We start from the raw sequence: 16,473 nt of genomic DNA on the forward strand, positions 1-16,473 counted from the left end.
GTTGGTGATTGACCTATAAAACTGATTATTCCAGTTGGAATCGCAGTGTGTGAGAGAGTTCAACTGTGGCGTTAGAGTAAAAAACCGACAGTGAAAAAAAGCAGCCATACTTAGTGTTAATAATGAAACTTTATAATTAAACGTTTCAAGAAAGCCTACTTTACAAAATAACCCCCATTTACTGAAACCTGTTTTGAGTGACCAATGACAAAAACTGATTTTTTAAATTTTGCCACTTTCGAAGTGTTCTTAAAATTTATTTACCTACTAAATGCGAATATATCTGTCTATGTCTATCTTTATTTCTTTATATTTTTTTCTATCTACTTATCACTTATGCATGGAGGCCCTTTTGGGGATCGTATAGGTGACAATTGACAAACACCGATTTACGGATGGGAGGGCATGAGCGTATGGTGAAGATTATGAACAGGTGAATATTATTATGAATATGGTGACATGCTTATCCCGTATATCAAGAAACTGTTTACTTGAGTCAACTGTAGCACATACCTGTACACAACACCCCAAGGAATTCGGTTATGAGACAAATGTTATTGGCATATCCTATCAACTTAAAAGTGGCGGCAACAGACTCTTCAAGAATAATGACACCATCGCATTATGAAAATTTTGTCGAGAAAATGGGGAACACGCGTCGGCGACGTTGTCGGTGCGGATAAAATCAAAGGGATAAACAGGTATAAATTGCATGGTAAGAACTGCAATCAATCTCAGGTATCTTGCGTGGCAGTCAACTGTTTTACCACAGAGCTGCGCAAGTGATTCAAGCTGCTCACGAAATAGACCCTATGAAGTATTGTATCACGACAACGTCGACTCTAGTTCCAGTCTTCATTGTTGGCTTATTTATTTATGTAATAAACGATACCAAATCCCACCCATGAATCGCCGAACAATGATAGACTATTACTCGACCCGGAGGAAAACTGTTAAAAAAGTACTTCGTATGCTATGCACTTTTCACCGTAGCATGCTTTCTCAGAATCAGAATCAGAAATAATTTTGTTTTCCAACGAAATTATTGGGGGTCATTCAGGCGAAAAGCTGCGTAGTACAACTTGAATGTGCCTGAATGCGATTCTTTCATGCTTTGTCCTGTTACATCGTCTACTGATAGCTGCAGCCTATGACGGTTCACGAAGTGGAACTTTCGCATAATGGGACAAACATCTGTATGTTTCATCCAAGAGTAAACTCTTTCTTTTTACCATCTTCTGTATTCAAATAGTAAGTTATCGGTTTTATCGATGTAAATACAGCGGGGTTGAATTGTCATTGACTCAGGCTTTGCACTCACTCGTGAGAATATTCTTATAATCCAGTTACAAATACCTGTGGTGTTTGAATAAAACACTGCATTTGTCTTCTTCACAGATCAAGGAAAGCCTTCGAAGAACCACCCTGGAAGATCTGCAGAATACGGTAGTACCACCTTACAACCAAAATGCTTGGGAAAAGGCAGCTGCGATGTACCAAGCCTGCGTATCTTTCGCATCGTCATACATGCCTGAGGTAACCGTTCATTGTGACTTTTATTAGAGGAGCTATAACATTTTCTACAGCCAGAAATATGTGAGGCGTGTATACAAACACGCTGTCAGTACAGTGATTTTGAAAACGGCGTTTATTCGTAGAGACTATAAAATACCCTACTAGTATCGCTTTTTTTCTATCTTGCATTGTAGCTAGTGCAAGATAGGGCAAATTCAAGTAAGTAGAATTAGTACCTAACAAATCGGCTTAGTAAAAGACCACCAATACACCTTCTTCCGGGTGCCATCACACATGAGCCGTTCTCTTAGCATGGAAGTCTCGAAACGTAGTGTTAGGCCTCTACACGTCTTTTGATCTCTATTGATATTGTTCTGGCGATTCTAGCTGCCCCCGAAAACTCTGCAAAGCTCCTTGGCCTTACGAAAATGAAAAAGGTGATTAGAACATGCAGGTACACACAATTCCTCTCTGAGGGGATAAGCGTGTTGCGTGAAGCTTATCGACATCTCGTCCATCTGATGCGCCACTCACTTATATATCGTGAAATCAGGAGACTTTTCTTGAGAACTTCCTATTACATTCGACAGGTATATGTATAAGCCCGTGATATCCTTTACATCAGGTCTGAATTGTGGTCACATTATGGTCACATTGTGGTTGCATGGTGCGCAGTGTTCAAGTCATTGAAATGGAAGAATGATCCAGCCTCTCTGGAGTTTGACGCTTCATAAAACAAGTGCGACCACTTCCGAACTACATTAAAGTAGCCATATTGAAAGGGCGGGGCAATATCTCTACAATATGGTCACAGTCTCTAGTGCGGATGCAGCCGGCCTGCACCACGGGGATTGGTGCACGAAATTCGTTATTGAACCAAACACTGAACTTGAACGGCTTACTTTCTGTGCACAAGCATTATATTCGAAGAGGAGATCGCCATTGCAGTGGTCGCCACAGTTACAGGGCTCCTGGTAACTATCACGGATCCTAAGGGTGCGTGTCGCAACGTTGAGCAATGGTATATTGCATGCCATGTTTTAGGATCCTCCACGCTTGCTAGTAAACATCGTATCTAATTCGTCGTATGGTAATGTGGGCTTCAAGTCAGTGGCGTCTGCAGGACAACGAGACAGCCAGATTTTCCGCCCGTACTCTTACTCACCGTGCATCACCGTATTCGTGTTAAGCTCGAAAACCTGCCCGGAAATGTGGAGGAGCACTGGCTTTTTCGCCTCTTCAGCAGTACTGTACTGCGCCTGGTAGTACCGATGCATGTAAGGCCGGCCTCATTGGCTACGGGTCCGCACTGTGCTGAAAAATTGACTGACATCAATCACATCGTATATGAATGCCCGTGCAGTTTTCTTATTTGCCCTACTCCACTCAATAGAATTTGAAAGCTACCCTGCATGACTCCTCCGACCTGCAATCCCAAGAGGCTTTGAAAGTGGGCCACCGCAGGAGCTATATGTATCTCGGGCTAGAGTTCCTTCATAGTGGTTATAAAGGGTGGGTCTTTACGACTCGCCCCATCGAAAATAATTCACGTAGCTGAACAAACGTTTTTTTGAGCACCATCGAACTAACGAAAGAGACCAAATAACATAACAAAGCAAAAAGATATGATGAAACACATAGCGCTCCTGCTAGCTTGATTTCGCCTCACGCTAGGGTGAAATTCATCATTCCTTCCCTGAAATGGACCTACTGACAATTTTTGCCAATTAGGTTCGCACGCAATTTCATTTTCTGCAGAATTGAGAATTTTATTGTCAACAGTGCTCGAGGTTTATACGGTCTTGTTACCACATACATCTATCTGTTAATCTGCGCTGTTACACTTGCTTACGTTTGGTGCAGATGAGGTTGTTCGCTGTCATTTATTTTCTTTTTACCAAAGATGTGCTTTTTTACGTTTTTTGTGCTCGAAGAAGAAACTATTAGCATTAAGACAAATATCCACTTTCCTGCTGCTTGTCAGAGCTTCTACCACACGTACATTGCGAAAATATGCATTCACAGCGTGAACATTCGGAGAAGCTTTACAATGAACACAAGAATCTCTCGTATATTACTGCCATCTCACGCAGCGTGTAAATACCATAATACAGAATCTAATTAAAATAAGGGCATATTAGACAAATAGATTAATTCAAAAATGTGTCAGTTGATACCTTAAAATCATTATTCGCAACATTTTGTTTTAAGTAACATGATACACTTCGCCGTATTATACGTCGATGTGGTTCATTGTACCAAACTTTCCACTTTTTTTATTTACAAAAAAAGAACCTCACAATTTTCTTCATGTCTAGTGTCTGAAATTTGTTTTGTATTCTCTGCTGGCCATGTGTGAGAAAATGGGTAATTGTGGATGAAATTCACTAGAACAGTCTCTTAGGGGTGCTAATACTATGCTCACACCTCAGACAGGTGAGCTGAGGAGGTGGATGATCTCGATGAACTTGGACCTCTACAACTACACGACATTGTCGAAAGTCCACTCAGTCGAGATGATGGTTCGAGGCTCTCTTGACCTCGGACTGCATGTTATGCTGTACATATCGTTCGCGCAGAGGACCTTCATAGGGGACAGGCGACACATGCAGGTGAGTGCAAGAATGGTAACTTAACGTGAAGCAGTTGTAACGAGACAAAATCAGAATGCGTGTGCTCTTATGAGCAACGCTGGAACTATACTTGTAGACATATGTGCTAGTATTCCTGAAAATCAAATTTTTGTAGCTACGCATATGAGACATTGCTTTGTGTGTCTACTTTACCTAGTATATAGCAATAATGACAATCCTAGATTGGAATACCAGCCTTCCAGGCTACTTTTTGTAAAGGATAATTCAAGCTAGAGGAAGAAGATTCAGAATCGATGCTGAAGTTTTGTCAAATAGCCTCTATAAAGTTGTATAGAACAACCAGCAAAATTTTACAACTATGCGAACATGCAAGTCTGCGGCCATTCATAACCTTTTTAAGGGATGTACTACTGGCAATGTCTTGTTGTTGTGGCTACTTAGTAACGCTTGAGTAATTATTCCGGGAAGAAGAGAATGCTATTGTGAAGGCTGAGCACTCGTGGTGCGTATGAGTGTTTAGAAACTTCAAAAGAAAAATGATTCACTTGCTCCGCTCACTGCGGAGCAAGTGAATCATTTTTGTGCCGCGAATCATACTTGTGCCGTTTAACCAAGGATTATATTATAACGAAGTCCATAAATGTGACCAGGCTGGCGTAAGAAAATCGTACAACGCTTGACACCTTCAGCATTAATGAAGGTTAGCAGGGCCCTTTGAGAAATTTTGAATTATTGTGGAGAGCCGTTGCTGATCCTGTGTCCGAAGGACCAGTTGGGGTTATTTGATGCCAGATATTCACTGGCATTTAAATTTTCGTCTTTGTTAGTGTTATCACTGATTACATGGAAATGTTTTTCTGATGTTTCTCCTAGGCAACATTATGCAATGTTCGCCGCAGCTGGCATATATCTATGACGTAGATTTACTGCTACGTACAGAAGAAGTCTTGCTCTACGCTATTACGTAATGTCTTGCGTTGGTCTTTCGTTGCACAGTAATACTTACAGAGGTCTCAGTGACGCGTTAAAATTTATATTTATATCTTATCTTGTCGATATTCCACAATCTTATTCAAGTCCAGGACTACCGGTCAATTTTTGAGAACAGAAGACAATAATTACGAATTTTACAATACTGATAACCGTGCAGTAGTTGTTATACTAAGTGAAGAATGAAATTTAAATAAAAGGAATGTTATTTTAGCGCACAGTGCTTTTCCCGGTAGGGGGACTAAAATTGTTCTTAAGAATCTGCGTCTAGACAGCGCTGACCTTGCAAGATGTCCTTTACTTCATTTTTTGACGAATCCCCTTCAAAAGTTGCGAAAAACCTTTTCAAGTAATAATTAGGCAACATTGCCTTCAAAGCTATTAAAGAATGAAGATATGTTGATAACATGCTTGGAAAGCCGTCAACTATGGGTGAACAAAGCTCTTGTTACCAGTACAAAAATTACCTGGGAGAGTCCTAACAGTAAGACTGGTTAATGTTGACAAGGAGATAGTACAAAAAGCAACACATAATCCATTTAGCTCTAGTAATGTACGCGATGTTAGTCTTAACTCGAAATAGAGGGAACGACAGATATTATTACTTCAAGTGTGACTGTGAGGTAACAGAGAACGAAGTGGGTCATGGACAAGTTGTCTAACGTTGATGTATTTTTTTTAATTTCAACCCTTTTAACACTCGTTTTCTAGCATGTTCTACTAGACCACGCCAGAGAACGATTGTTAGAAGCATCAAAATTAAGGAGATTTCACGCCAAGAAATTATTTAGTATAAATGCATGGATCACTACTACATACCAGTATTACACGATGGCTGAATAATAGCTGCTACTAAGAGCTTGTAGTTTAGAAGTAAGTGCAATGGCAACACTGCTAAATGCGTTCAGAAGGTGGAAAATTCTTTGAAAAAAAAAACTAAAAATTAGCGAAATCACAGAGATGCCCAAATCAACTTTTTATATAAAATTGTCTTAACTGTTTGAGCCAGTGAAGAATATGACTACAGAATATACACAACTGGAATTCTCATAAACGAGGAATGAAAGCAATCTGTTGGCTGCAGAATTGGTTGCACCAAAGATTTTGGCAGTATCCCAATTCTCATAGAAATGTAGTTTCCATGGTAATCTGAACGGTTCAGGTAATTTCTAGTGCGACGCTTTAGTATCACAGACACAAATATCCATAAGGCCGAAGAGCCTCAATGGTTACCGCGATTTCGGCTGTGAAAAATGGCACTAGAATGGTTGCTTTACTACTTCCATGTATGTATGTATGTATGTATGTATGTATGTATGTATGTATGTATGTATGTATGTATGTATGTATGTATGTATGTATGTATGTATGTATGTATGTATGTATGTATGTATGTATGTATGTATGTATGTATGTATGTATGTATGTATGTATGTATGTATGTATGTATGTATGTATGTATGTATGTATGTATGTATGTATGTGGCTAGCATCTTCTACATATTATTATTCTGCTACCCCACGCCAGTTCGGAATGTCTTCTGTGCACTCTGATTCGCTATTGTTTATTTTCTGGCTTTCAGAACAAGGTTTACTGTGTACGCAGCATTTAATTGTGCGCCATTTGTTACTTCAGACACTGATAGCATCAATCGCGATCCCTTTTTGTCTACTGGGCAACGCGTAAAACTTACAGCACTCTAAATAGAAGTCAGACTAACACCGACAGGAGTAATATTTTACTTTATGATTACCGCTTGAAACATTGAGATTCTAATCATTGCTGATTTGCTTGCGTTCTCCTCCGTCAGTTGCGGCGATTGCATTTGCAAAGCAAGTGTACCTATGCTCACGTCATTTTTGTTGTTAGCATCGCTGACGTTATTGTTGTCATGTTCACTGGTAGATGGGCTTCAGCAAAGAACAAGACGAGTGGCTGCTAAAGAGAGACGATAAAGGATTCCTGCAGAACATCGGCGACTACTCATTACTCTTCCTTATGTATGGTGTAAGAAGAGGGGATGACTCCGACCTCGCTGCGATGATGGTCAGATACGAACGAAAACGTGAGATAAATTGTCTATTTCTTTTAGTTCTACTAAACTCGATAAATACACAATGCTCTCTTCATGAAGCTACTGTATCACTAATGAGTTTTTTTTTTTCATTCAAGGTGGAACACTTGTATTGCATATGTTTTAGACGTTATCATGGTAACACACAGCTGCTTAAGCATGAAAACGATAAAAAATTTTGTCCAACTTTACAAACTAGGCACTGTTAGTTACCACAATTAAAAATCAAAAAAATTGTGCTAAATTGACATTCCATAGAGTACCAAATTTTAGGTAATTTTGATATGTTTCCGCCTTATTGCCAGACCAAATCATTAGTGTCTGTATTTGGTGGTATCAGAAGTACTTGTGTAGCAGTTATGAATTTTTTAAAGCACCATCCATTTTTGCTATTCAGGTAGGAAATTGATCATTGATTATGTAGTAAACAGCAACGACTACTGCTGCACCCACATGTGCACAGCCTCGCGCAAAGGAGCATGAGCTGCATACCGTACTTGCACCCCCACGATTCTTCTCGCTATCATTTCGATGACAAAAACGTTTTTTTAGGTTACAATTATGATAATCTTCTACAGAGGGCAATCATCATTCTAGGTAATATTCAAGAATTCGTCCTGTGCCGTTTAGTTCCAAAAACAAAAGAATTAATGAAGACGCCAACTAGACGCCAATGAATGCTTCAAACTTCACGACGTCAATTATTTTTGAATATGGCGGCAAAGTACTTTAAGTGCAAAATCAATTCTTATCGAACGCAAGCAACTTTAAGCGTATCTATCTATCTATCTATCTATCTATCTATCTATCTATCTATCTATCTATCTATCTATCTATCTATCTATCTATCTATCTATCTATCTATCTATCTATCTATCTATCTATCTATCTATCTATCTATCTATCTATCTGTCTGTCTGTCTGTCTATCTATCTATCTATCTATCTATCTATCTATCTATCTATCTATCCATCTATTCCTCCATCCCCGACCTTCTATTCTCGTGCCATTTCACTTTGCGTTGATACCTACAAACACCGGTATTGCACAACTTGGCCGTATTGCAATCACGAATATCAAAGCCACAAACTAAAGCTCAGGATATACTTGGAATGCTTTATACTGCACTGCCATTGTGCTCTCTCGGCCGTTTTGTTAGCTTGCTATATGCGACATCGCTGTGTCAGGACGTGAGTATAAGACAAACTTAAGTAAAACTGTTAGTGAAACTTGTGACATGCTCATCAAGTATACATCGCGATTCATATAGTAAAAGAGAGGACCGAATATGCATGAAACTTACGAGAACGTACGTTAAATTAGCATAGTACATACCAAAATTCACAAGCTTGCATGCATGCATGAGAAACATGCGAGACTGAAATGTCTACGCCATAAATGGTTCGATTTGTTTCATAGCCAAGCAATGCGTCTTACGCAGCTCCTCAATGACTTCTACGTCGTATATTGTTTTGTCACAGTGCACAGAATCTCTGAAAATATTTTTTGTTGTCAACATGTAAAGTAGGTGCGGTACGTATTGAGCATGCACATAACATTTCAATGCACGTATACAACAGAACCAATGACGATGATACTTTAGGGGCGACGCTCCTTCGTTCGTTCCCTCGTAAGTATAGTACTAGTAGCCATTTCTCTATAGTCATAAGAATTGCTCATTAGATTGCGTGTGTATATGTCCCTGGAAATAATATCGCTAGATGGCATTAGTGATTTCCGTATAGCTGACAAATAAAGCTGATAGATGGCGCTGTTATAAAAAATTCACAAAATATCAACGGAGTGAATTAGGATGAGTGGGACGAAACTTCTGTCCGTCCGTCTGTCTGTCACACTGTATGTCACACAGACAGACAAACAGACAGACAGACAGACAGACAGACAGACAGACAGACCGACAGACAGACAGACAGACAGACAGGCAGGCAGGCAGGCAGGCAGGCAGGCAGGCAGGCAGGCAGGCAGGCAGGCAGGCAGGCAAGCAAACAGGCGAGCGGGCGGACGGGCAGGCAGCCAGCCAGCCAACCAGCCAGGCAGCCAGGCAGCCAAGCAGCCAGACAGACAGAAAGTCGGGCAGCCAGCCAGCCAGCCAGCCAGCCAGCCAGCCAGCCAGCCAGCCAGCCAGCCAGCCAGGCAGACAGACAGACAGACAGACAGACAGACAGACAGACAGACAGACAGACAGACAGACAGACAGACAGAGGCTTCGCCCCACTCATTATTATTTACTCCGTAGATATGCTGTGATTTTCATTACTATTTCATAGATTTCAACCAACTAGGTTGATTTTTATATTATTGTATTTCAATCATTCTGCAGTTTTGGATGTCGTAAGAAGAGTACGTTCCAAACCTGACAATCCACGGTACATGTTCATCCATGAGCTCGGAAATAGGACAGATCCATACGTTTTTTCAGGTGGGCATGGTTTTTACTCATGTTAATCTGCACATTGCACAGGTTCAATGCAGGTAATAATGAATGCTCAACAAAAGTTAGTGAATATAAAATGAAGGTTGGTAGGCATTGTATCAGCGGTCAGTAGAGCGTTTCAGTCTGCACGATATTCGAAAAAGCATAGCGTATAACTAAATAACGCGGGCGGAAACTGGCGCTTGGACAGGCGCTACCGGCTGTCGAGGGTTAGGAAAAAATAGCAAACGCATAATGTACACCCTTCATGATTTGAGAAGTAGCCATCGTCGCACAATAAGCCTACGAAGTTGGTGTTTTGTGTGTTTCTCTGAAAAACAACACCAAACCGGAACAAAAACTTTTGTAAAAATTAGCACATGAATCTATCTAAATAATAGCACTAGCTGAAAGCTTAAGAGCTACAGAGTGCACAACGATCACTTCATATATCCAAGGTGGCTGATAACTGATTCTGGCTGGCTCTTCAGCCAAGAATAAGTTCTCGAAGATTGCGTAACTTTGGCTATGCTGCACGGAACTTGATAAATACTACAAGGTGGAGCAGTAATTTTTTGACGCAAGCATGAATATCTGCAGGTTTTGACGGTCTCAAAACTGACAAATAGAGAATGTGGGTACACCTATTTAAACTGAATTTACTTAGAACGCTTCTTAAAATATTTTCTAGGCAATATAAATGGAAGAATGGGAATATAGTTTGGCATCGCGCTGACAGGAGATTTTTTGACAAAAGAGATAGGCAGCTGTTCCGTAGGGCCGGTCTACCACACATAGCCAAGTATGTGACTGTAAGGTATGCGCGGTTAACAAAAGAAGCCAGTGCAGTGCTATTCAAAGTTTACTCACTCTCTGTATTATTTTGTTTTTGACCAGATGATTGGGTGTCCTTTTTTTACAAGTACACAAACGGCACCTATAGGCACATCGACTTGGTTCAGCACCAACCTCATACCACCGCAATATTATTGGCCCTGTTCAAGAGTCAGTATGTGGGCATAAAAGGTTTGCGATACTTGGTCGCCTGGAGCATCTATCGACAGCTGGCCGAATTCACTGAGCCATATTTATTTCGAGGGGAAAGAACTGCCAGTGACGCTTGCTACACCCATGTAGAGACACCGATGCACTTGGTGATCATCTCGAAGTACTTTAATGACGGTGCGTATACTTTTCCGAAACTAATGTGATGTTTAAATTGCTTATCTATTCAAGACATGATAAATGTTTTATTCTTTGGCCGCAGTCACCTTTGCATTTGTCCGTGGTCTAACGAAAATTCTTGAAAGCTCTGAGGCATACTGTACAGTTCCTCGTATTTATTATGAGAAAAATCCTTGTGACATCACAATTTGCATCAGGAACTATATTGTCACGACGTCAAAACAGAGATGTTGTCGCAGAGATTGAGACACCAGAAGCAGGTTGACCTTTTTTAATTAGAACGCGCAAGCGAGTTCTTTTTCGTCCATTTCGTAGTCCTTCGTGGCACATGCACAACTGCCATCGTCTTTCTTGAGCAAGCCCTTGACATTTGCCTCCCTCCGGAAGTGGTCGTACGAAAACGGCAACCGGGAGCTAATTAACTCTATAAATACGGTTTCATATGCACGACGTGCACGACTTTGGGCAAATGCTTTTGGCGCTTAGAACTACAATTAGTGTCGAGAACAACTTCGTAGTTCACGTCGTTCAAGCGTCACGTGACGCTGTATGGACCAAAGTACCGTCTTAGCAGTTTTTCAGACAGTCCACGTCGACGTATCGGAATCCAGACCCACACTTTGTCGCCTGGTGTGTAGCTAATAAACTGGTGTCGGATGTCGTAGCGTTGTGCATCTTGATGCTGCTGATGAAAGATGCGCACGCGCGCGAGCTGTCTAGCTTCTTTGGCAGGCTGAGTGAATTGTTCGGCGTCTACATGGATGTCGTCACACTCATGCGGCAACATGGCGTCCAATGCTGTCGTGACTTCGCGACCATAGATTAGACTGAACGGTGTCATCCCAGTGGTTTCTTGTCGAGCGGTGTTATAAGCGAAGGCCACGTACGGAAATCAATATCTGATCCCAGTTGTTATGTTCCGTGTCAACGTACATGCTCATCGTGTCTGTGAGGGTCCTATTGAGGCGCTCCGTCAGTCCGTTTGTCTGCGGATGGTATGCAGTTGTTCTCCGGTGAGCTGTACCGCTGAGTCTGAGAACCGACTCCAAAGGCTCTGCGGTAAAGGCAGGTCGTCTGCCTGTGATCACTGTTGTCGGAGCACCATGCCGAAGGACGATGTTTTCGATGAAGAATTGAGCGGCTTCTGCTGCTGTGCCGCGCTGCATTGCTTTAGTCTCCGCATAACGAGACAGGTAATCAGTGACCACAATAATCCATCTGTTTCCTGTTGTGGAAGTTGGAAAGGGACCCAGGAAATCCATTTCAAACTCGGTGAACGGCTTTTCTGGCGCTTCGACTGGATATAAAAGACCGGCTGGCTTGCTGGGAGGCGCTTTGCGTGTTTGGCAGTCGGTGCAAGTTCGCACGTGATAATTAACAGCAGCAGGTCACTTTTACCATTAGTACTTGCATCGTAGTCGGCACAATGTTCGGGTGTAGCCTAGATGACCAGAAGTTGCTTCATCATAGCACGCTTCTATAATTTCATTTCGAAGAGAGGCAGGCACGACGAGCTAGTGCGGGTTACCGATTGGCGAGAAGTTTTTCTTATAGAGAACACCGTTTCGCAAGCAAAAAGATAGTCTTCTAGCAAATAACCGCGGCACGTCTTTACGTCGTCCTTCTTAATATTGAATGAGTGGTAACAGCTCAGGGTCACTGCGCTGCTCTCGTGCAATAGTGGCCGTGTTGACAACTCCCAAGAATGCCACGTCGATGTTTTCGTCATCAGGAGCGACAGTTTCTACTGGCGACCGTGAGAGACAGTCGGCATCAGTGTGCCTCTTCCCATATTTATAGACGATGGTCATGTCAAACTCTTGAAGCCTTAGGCTCCAGCGCGCCAAACGACCACATGGATCTTTAAGGTTGGTGAGGCAGCACAAAGAGGGATGGTCGCTAACAACCTTGAAGGAGCGGCCGTAAAGATACGGACGAAATTTGATGACTGCCCACACCACGGCGAGACACTCCTTCTCGGTGGTCGAGTAGTTCTTTTCTGTGTGAGAGAGAGTTCTGTTGGCGTAGGCTATCACTCTTTCACAGCCGTCTTGCCACTGCACAAGAACGGCACCTAGACCTACATTGCTGGCGTCATCGTGAAGTACTGTAGGGGCGTCCTGGTAGAAGTGCGCCAGGACTCGAGGTGTTTGCAGGCGTCGTCGTAGTTCATTGAATGCCATTTGCTCCTGTTCACCCCAAAAGAAGGGGACATCATCACGTGTAAGTCGTGTCAATGGCGCCGCAATAGACGAAAAGTCCTCGATAAATCGCCGGTAATAAGCACACAACCCTAAGAAGCGTCTCACCTCCTTTTTGTCACGGGGTGCAGGAAATTGCGCTACGGCGTCTATTCTGGCCGGGTCAGGTCGAACACCCTCGTCACTGACGACGTGGCCTAGGAAGCTAAGTTCGTTGAAACCAAAAGGACATTTTTTTCTGGTTTTAAAGTCAGGCCGACCGAGCGTATGGCTGGGAGTACGGTGAATATATAAATAAATAGACGGCTGAGATGTTCCTCTAATGATGCTGAGAACACAATAACATCATCCAGATAGACCAAGTATGTTTGCCACTTCAGGCCCGATAGTAGGGTGTACTTGAGACGCTGAAAAGTGGCTGGCGTCGAGCACAACCCAAAAGGAAGCACCTTAAATTCGTAAAGGCCATCAGGCGTCAGAAAGGCCATTTTTTCACGATCTTTCGCGACGACTTCTATCTGCCAGTAGCCGCTGCGGAGGTCCATTGAAGAAAAGTAGCGCGCATGACGCAGCCGATCGAGGGAATCGTCTATGCGGGGCAGTGGATAGACGTCTTTCTTCGTGACTTGGTTCAACTTGCAATAATCAATACAGAAACGCGACCTGCCGTCTTTCTTCTTGACCAAAACCACGGGGGACGCCCAAGGACTTTTGGAAGGTTGTATGACGTCATCCACGAGCATCGTCTGTACTTGCTTCTGAATCTCCTCGCGTTCTTTCGGAGCCACACGGTAGGAGTTTTGCCGAATTGGTCGCGTGTTGTCTTCAGTAATGATGCGGTGCTTGGTCAATGGTGTCCGCTGGACCTTTGACGTACGTGAAAAGCAGTCTTCGAATTGGTGTATAAGTCCAAGCAGGCGCTTCCTATCCGAGGGCCGTAGCGTGAAGCAGATTTCCACCGACAAAGTTGTCGAGGCAGGGACTGTCGCGTCGTCTGGTTGCAAAGCACAGCAATCGCCGGTTTGGTCTATACCGTCGAAGTAGGCAATTGCGGTACCCTTCTGGATTTGACGGCGCTCGTTGCTGAAGTTTGTGAGGAGCGATTCTGCCTGTCCACCAGTAAGCGTTAGGATGCCTCTCGCGATGGAAATGCCTTGCGTGAGCAAAAAAGCGACTATGTGCTCCACTATCACATCTTTATAGGAAGGGCACCCACTGGACACAGACACAAGGCAGCATGATCTTGGTGGGAGCGTCACATCGTCGGCTATTCGCAAACGGCCGCGTAGTTTGTCGCTGCTGTCGTCGACATACGGATGTGCGCAAAACGTCACCATAAGTTGAGGGATGTTGATAACAGCGCCATGATCTTGAAGAAAATCCATGCCCAAAATTAGCTCTTTACAGCAGTCTGGCAACAGGACGAAAGTGGCCACGAAGCTAGAATCCCGAATGCGAAGTCGAGTGGTGCATTTACCCGCGGGAGTCATCAGCTGACCACCAGCACTCCTTATGTGTGGCCCTGTCCACCGTGTCTTGACCTTTCTAAGGCGGTCGGCGAGTTCTTGTCGCATGATTGAAAAGTCGGCGCCAGTGTCGACCAGTGCAGTAACGTAATGTCCGTCAATTAAAACGCCAAGATCAGCACGTACAACTTCACCGGCATTAGTATTAGTCGTCGTATTCATCGTCGTATTCGTCGTGGTTGTCGTCGTATCTTTTTGCGATGATAGGGGGAACTTTTCGGTGTTTCGACAATTGGCAACTTTGCCCCCGGAGGTCGCAGCAGTTGGTTTCCCCGGCGCGGGCTAGGCGAACGGCCTCTGGTGGCGTCCGCGTAGCTCTGAGGGAAGTCACTGTGATGTGCAGGAGATGGAGATCGCCAGCGACGCGGTGTAGTTGGTTGGCCAGTCGACAGTTGATCGGCATCGTGGGCACGACGGTCTTCAGAGCGGAAAGAAGCGGGACGAGAAAAGTTCCTGAACCCGGAATCGCTATGAGGGCAATAGCGGGCAATGTGACCTGACTCTCCGTAGCGGAAGCAAATAGGTCGACGGTCAGCCATGCGCCACAAGTCAGTTCGGCGAACTTGTGGTCGTCTCATGGAATCCCGTTGCCACCAAGCTACGGCAGTGGGTCGTGGCTGGAAGGGTGTCGCCACAAATGACGGTGGAGGACGACGGACCGCATCAGCGTAGGTCGCTGGATGTAGCTCAAGATTTGGCGCGGGTGGTGTAACGGCTTGCCTCAACTCCTGGCGGACGATTTCGACAACAGATGCGACGGCCGGTTGGGTAGGAGAGACGAAGAGGGCCCGAAGTTCCTCACGCAGTATTTTCCTAATCATTTATCGCAGGAAACTTTCTCATACCGCAGTGTTCTCAGCTGCAGCACTTACTGCCGTGTGGTTCCGCAGGCGGTCAAAGTGTCGGTATCGTTGTCACAGTGCGAGCTCGATGACAGTCGCCTCTCTTATGAACTTATCTACTGTTGTAGGTGGATTTCGTACGAGGCCCGCAAACGCTGGTTCTTTGACACCCTGCCTTAGGTGACGCACCTTTTTCGGCTCGGGCATGTCAGGGTCAGCTCGTCAAAACAGATCGATCATACCCTCTGCTTACATGGCGGCTGTTTCGTTGGGTTTTTGTACGCGAGCCTCAATCAGTTGCTGTGCGCAATCCCGTCCGTCCGTGTTCGAAAATGTGGCGAGGAGCTTTCAACGGAAATCTTCCCAAGATTGGAAAGTAGCCTCGTGCTTCTCGTATCACGTTCGAGGGCTATCTTCCAGGGCGAAATATGCACGGCCAAGTTTGTGCTGTTCGTTCGAGTGGTTAGATACAGCGACCCGTTCGAACTGTTCGAGCCAGTCCTTGACGTCCTCGTACTCTTCCCCATGGAAAACTTCAGGAACGCGAGGATGTTCAAGAGTCATTTGGGAGGGAAGAGAGGTCTGCGATGGAAGGGTAGCCGTCGATGTGGTAGGAGCTACCATGCTGGTTAGAGGCGGAACAGGTGTGGACTGCAGACGTAGGCCTACTAGGCGCCGACTGAATCGGTGCAGCGGAGTCGTGACGAGAGGCTAGGTCTCTGGACTAGGTGAACGGGTCCGAGCAAGACTGTCCAGCATCCGGTTGTAGACCCCGGCACCTCCACCAGTGTCACGACGTCGAAACAGAGGTCTTGCCGCAGAGATTGATACACCAGAAGCAGGTTTATCTTTTTTATTAGAACGCGCAAGCGAGTTCTTTTTTTCGTCCATTTTGTAGTCCTTCGTGGCACATGCACAACTGCCATCGTCTTTCTTGAGCAAGCACGTCACAATATGATGCTGAGGAAAAACTGACAGACAATCCACAATACAAAGCTGACGATGGAGCGAAGCTCCTTCGATGAGTATGTAATGTTTTTGAAATGTTCAATCTATGGCTGTGATGGTCTCAGACATTGTTTCCTAAAATCAGCTAGAGAAGACTCTGGCG

At 44.1% G+C, this 16,473-nt stretch overlaps 1 protein-coding gene across 1 annotated transcript in view; it reads left to right on the forward strand.

The window, feature by feature from the left end:
• LOC142803896 (neprilysin-21-like) overlaps window positions 1-16,473 on the forward strand; it is a 155,465-nt gene that overhangs the window by 61,125 nt on the left and 77,867 nt on the right. The window contains exons 5-9 of the mRNA XM_075890188.1: window positions 1,399-1,536; window positions 3,948-4,127; window positions 7,006-7,165; window positions 9,516-9,614; window positions 10,506-10,790. Coding sequence (XP_075746303.1) covers window positions 1,399-1,536; window positions 3,948-4,127; window positions 7,006-7,165; window positions 9,516-9,614; window positions 10,506-10,790 — 862 coding nt within the window. The remainder of the gene's footprint in view (window positions 1-1,398; window positions 1,537-3,947; window positions 4,128-7,005; window positions 7,166-9,515; window positions 9,615-10,505; window positions 10,791-16,473) is intronic.

The sequence above is a fragment of the Rhipicephalus microplus genome, chromosome 3, assembly GCF_043290135.1.
Source record: "Rhipicephalus microplus isolate Deutch F79 chromosome 3, USDA_Rmic, whole genome shotgun sequence".
NCBI lineage: Eukaryota > Metazoa > Arthropoda > Arachnida > Ixodida > Ixodidae > Rhipicephalus > Rhipicephalus microplus.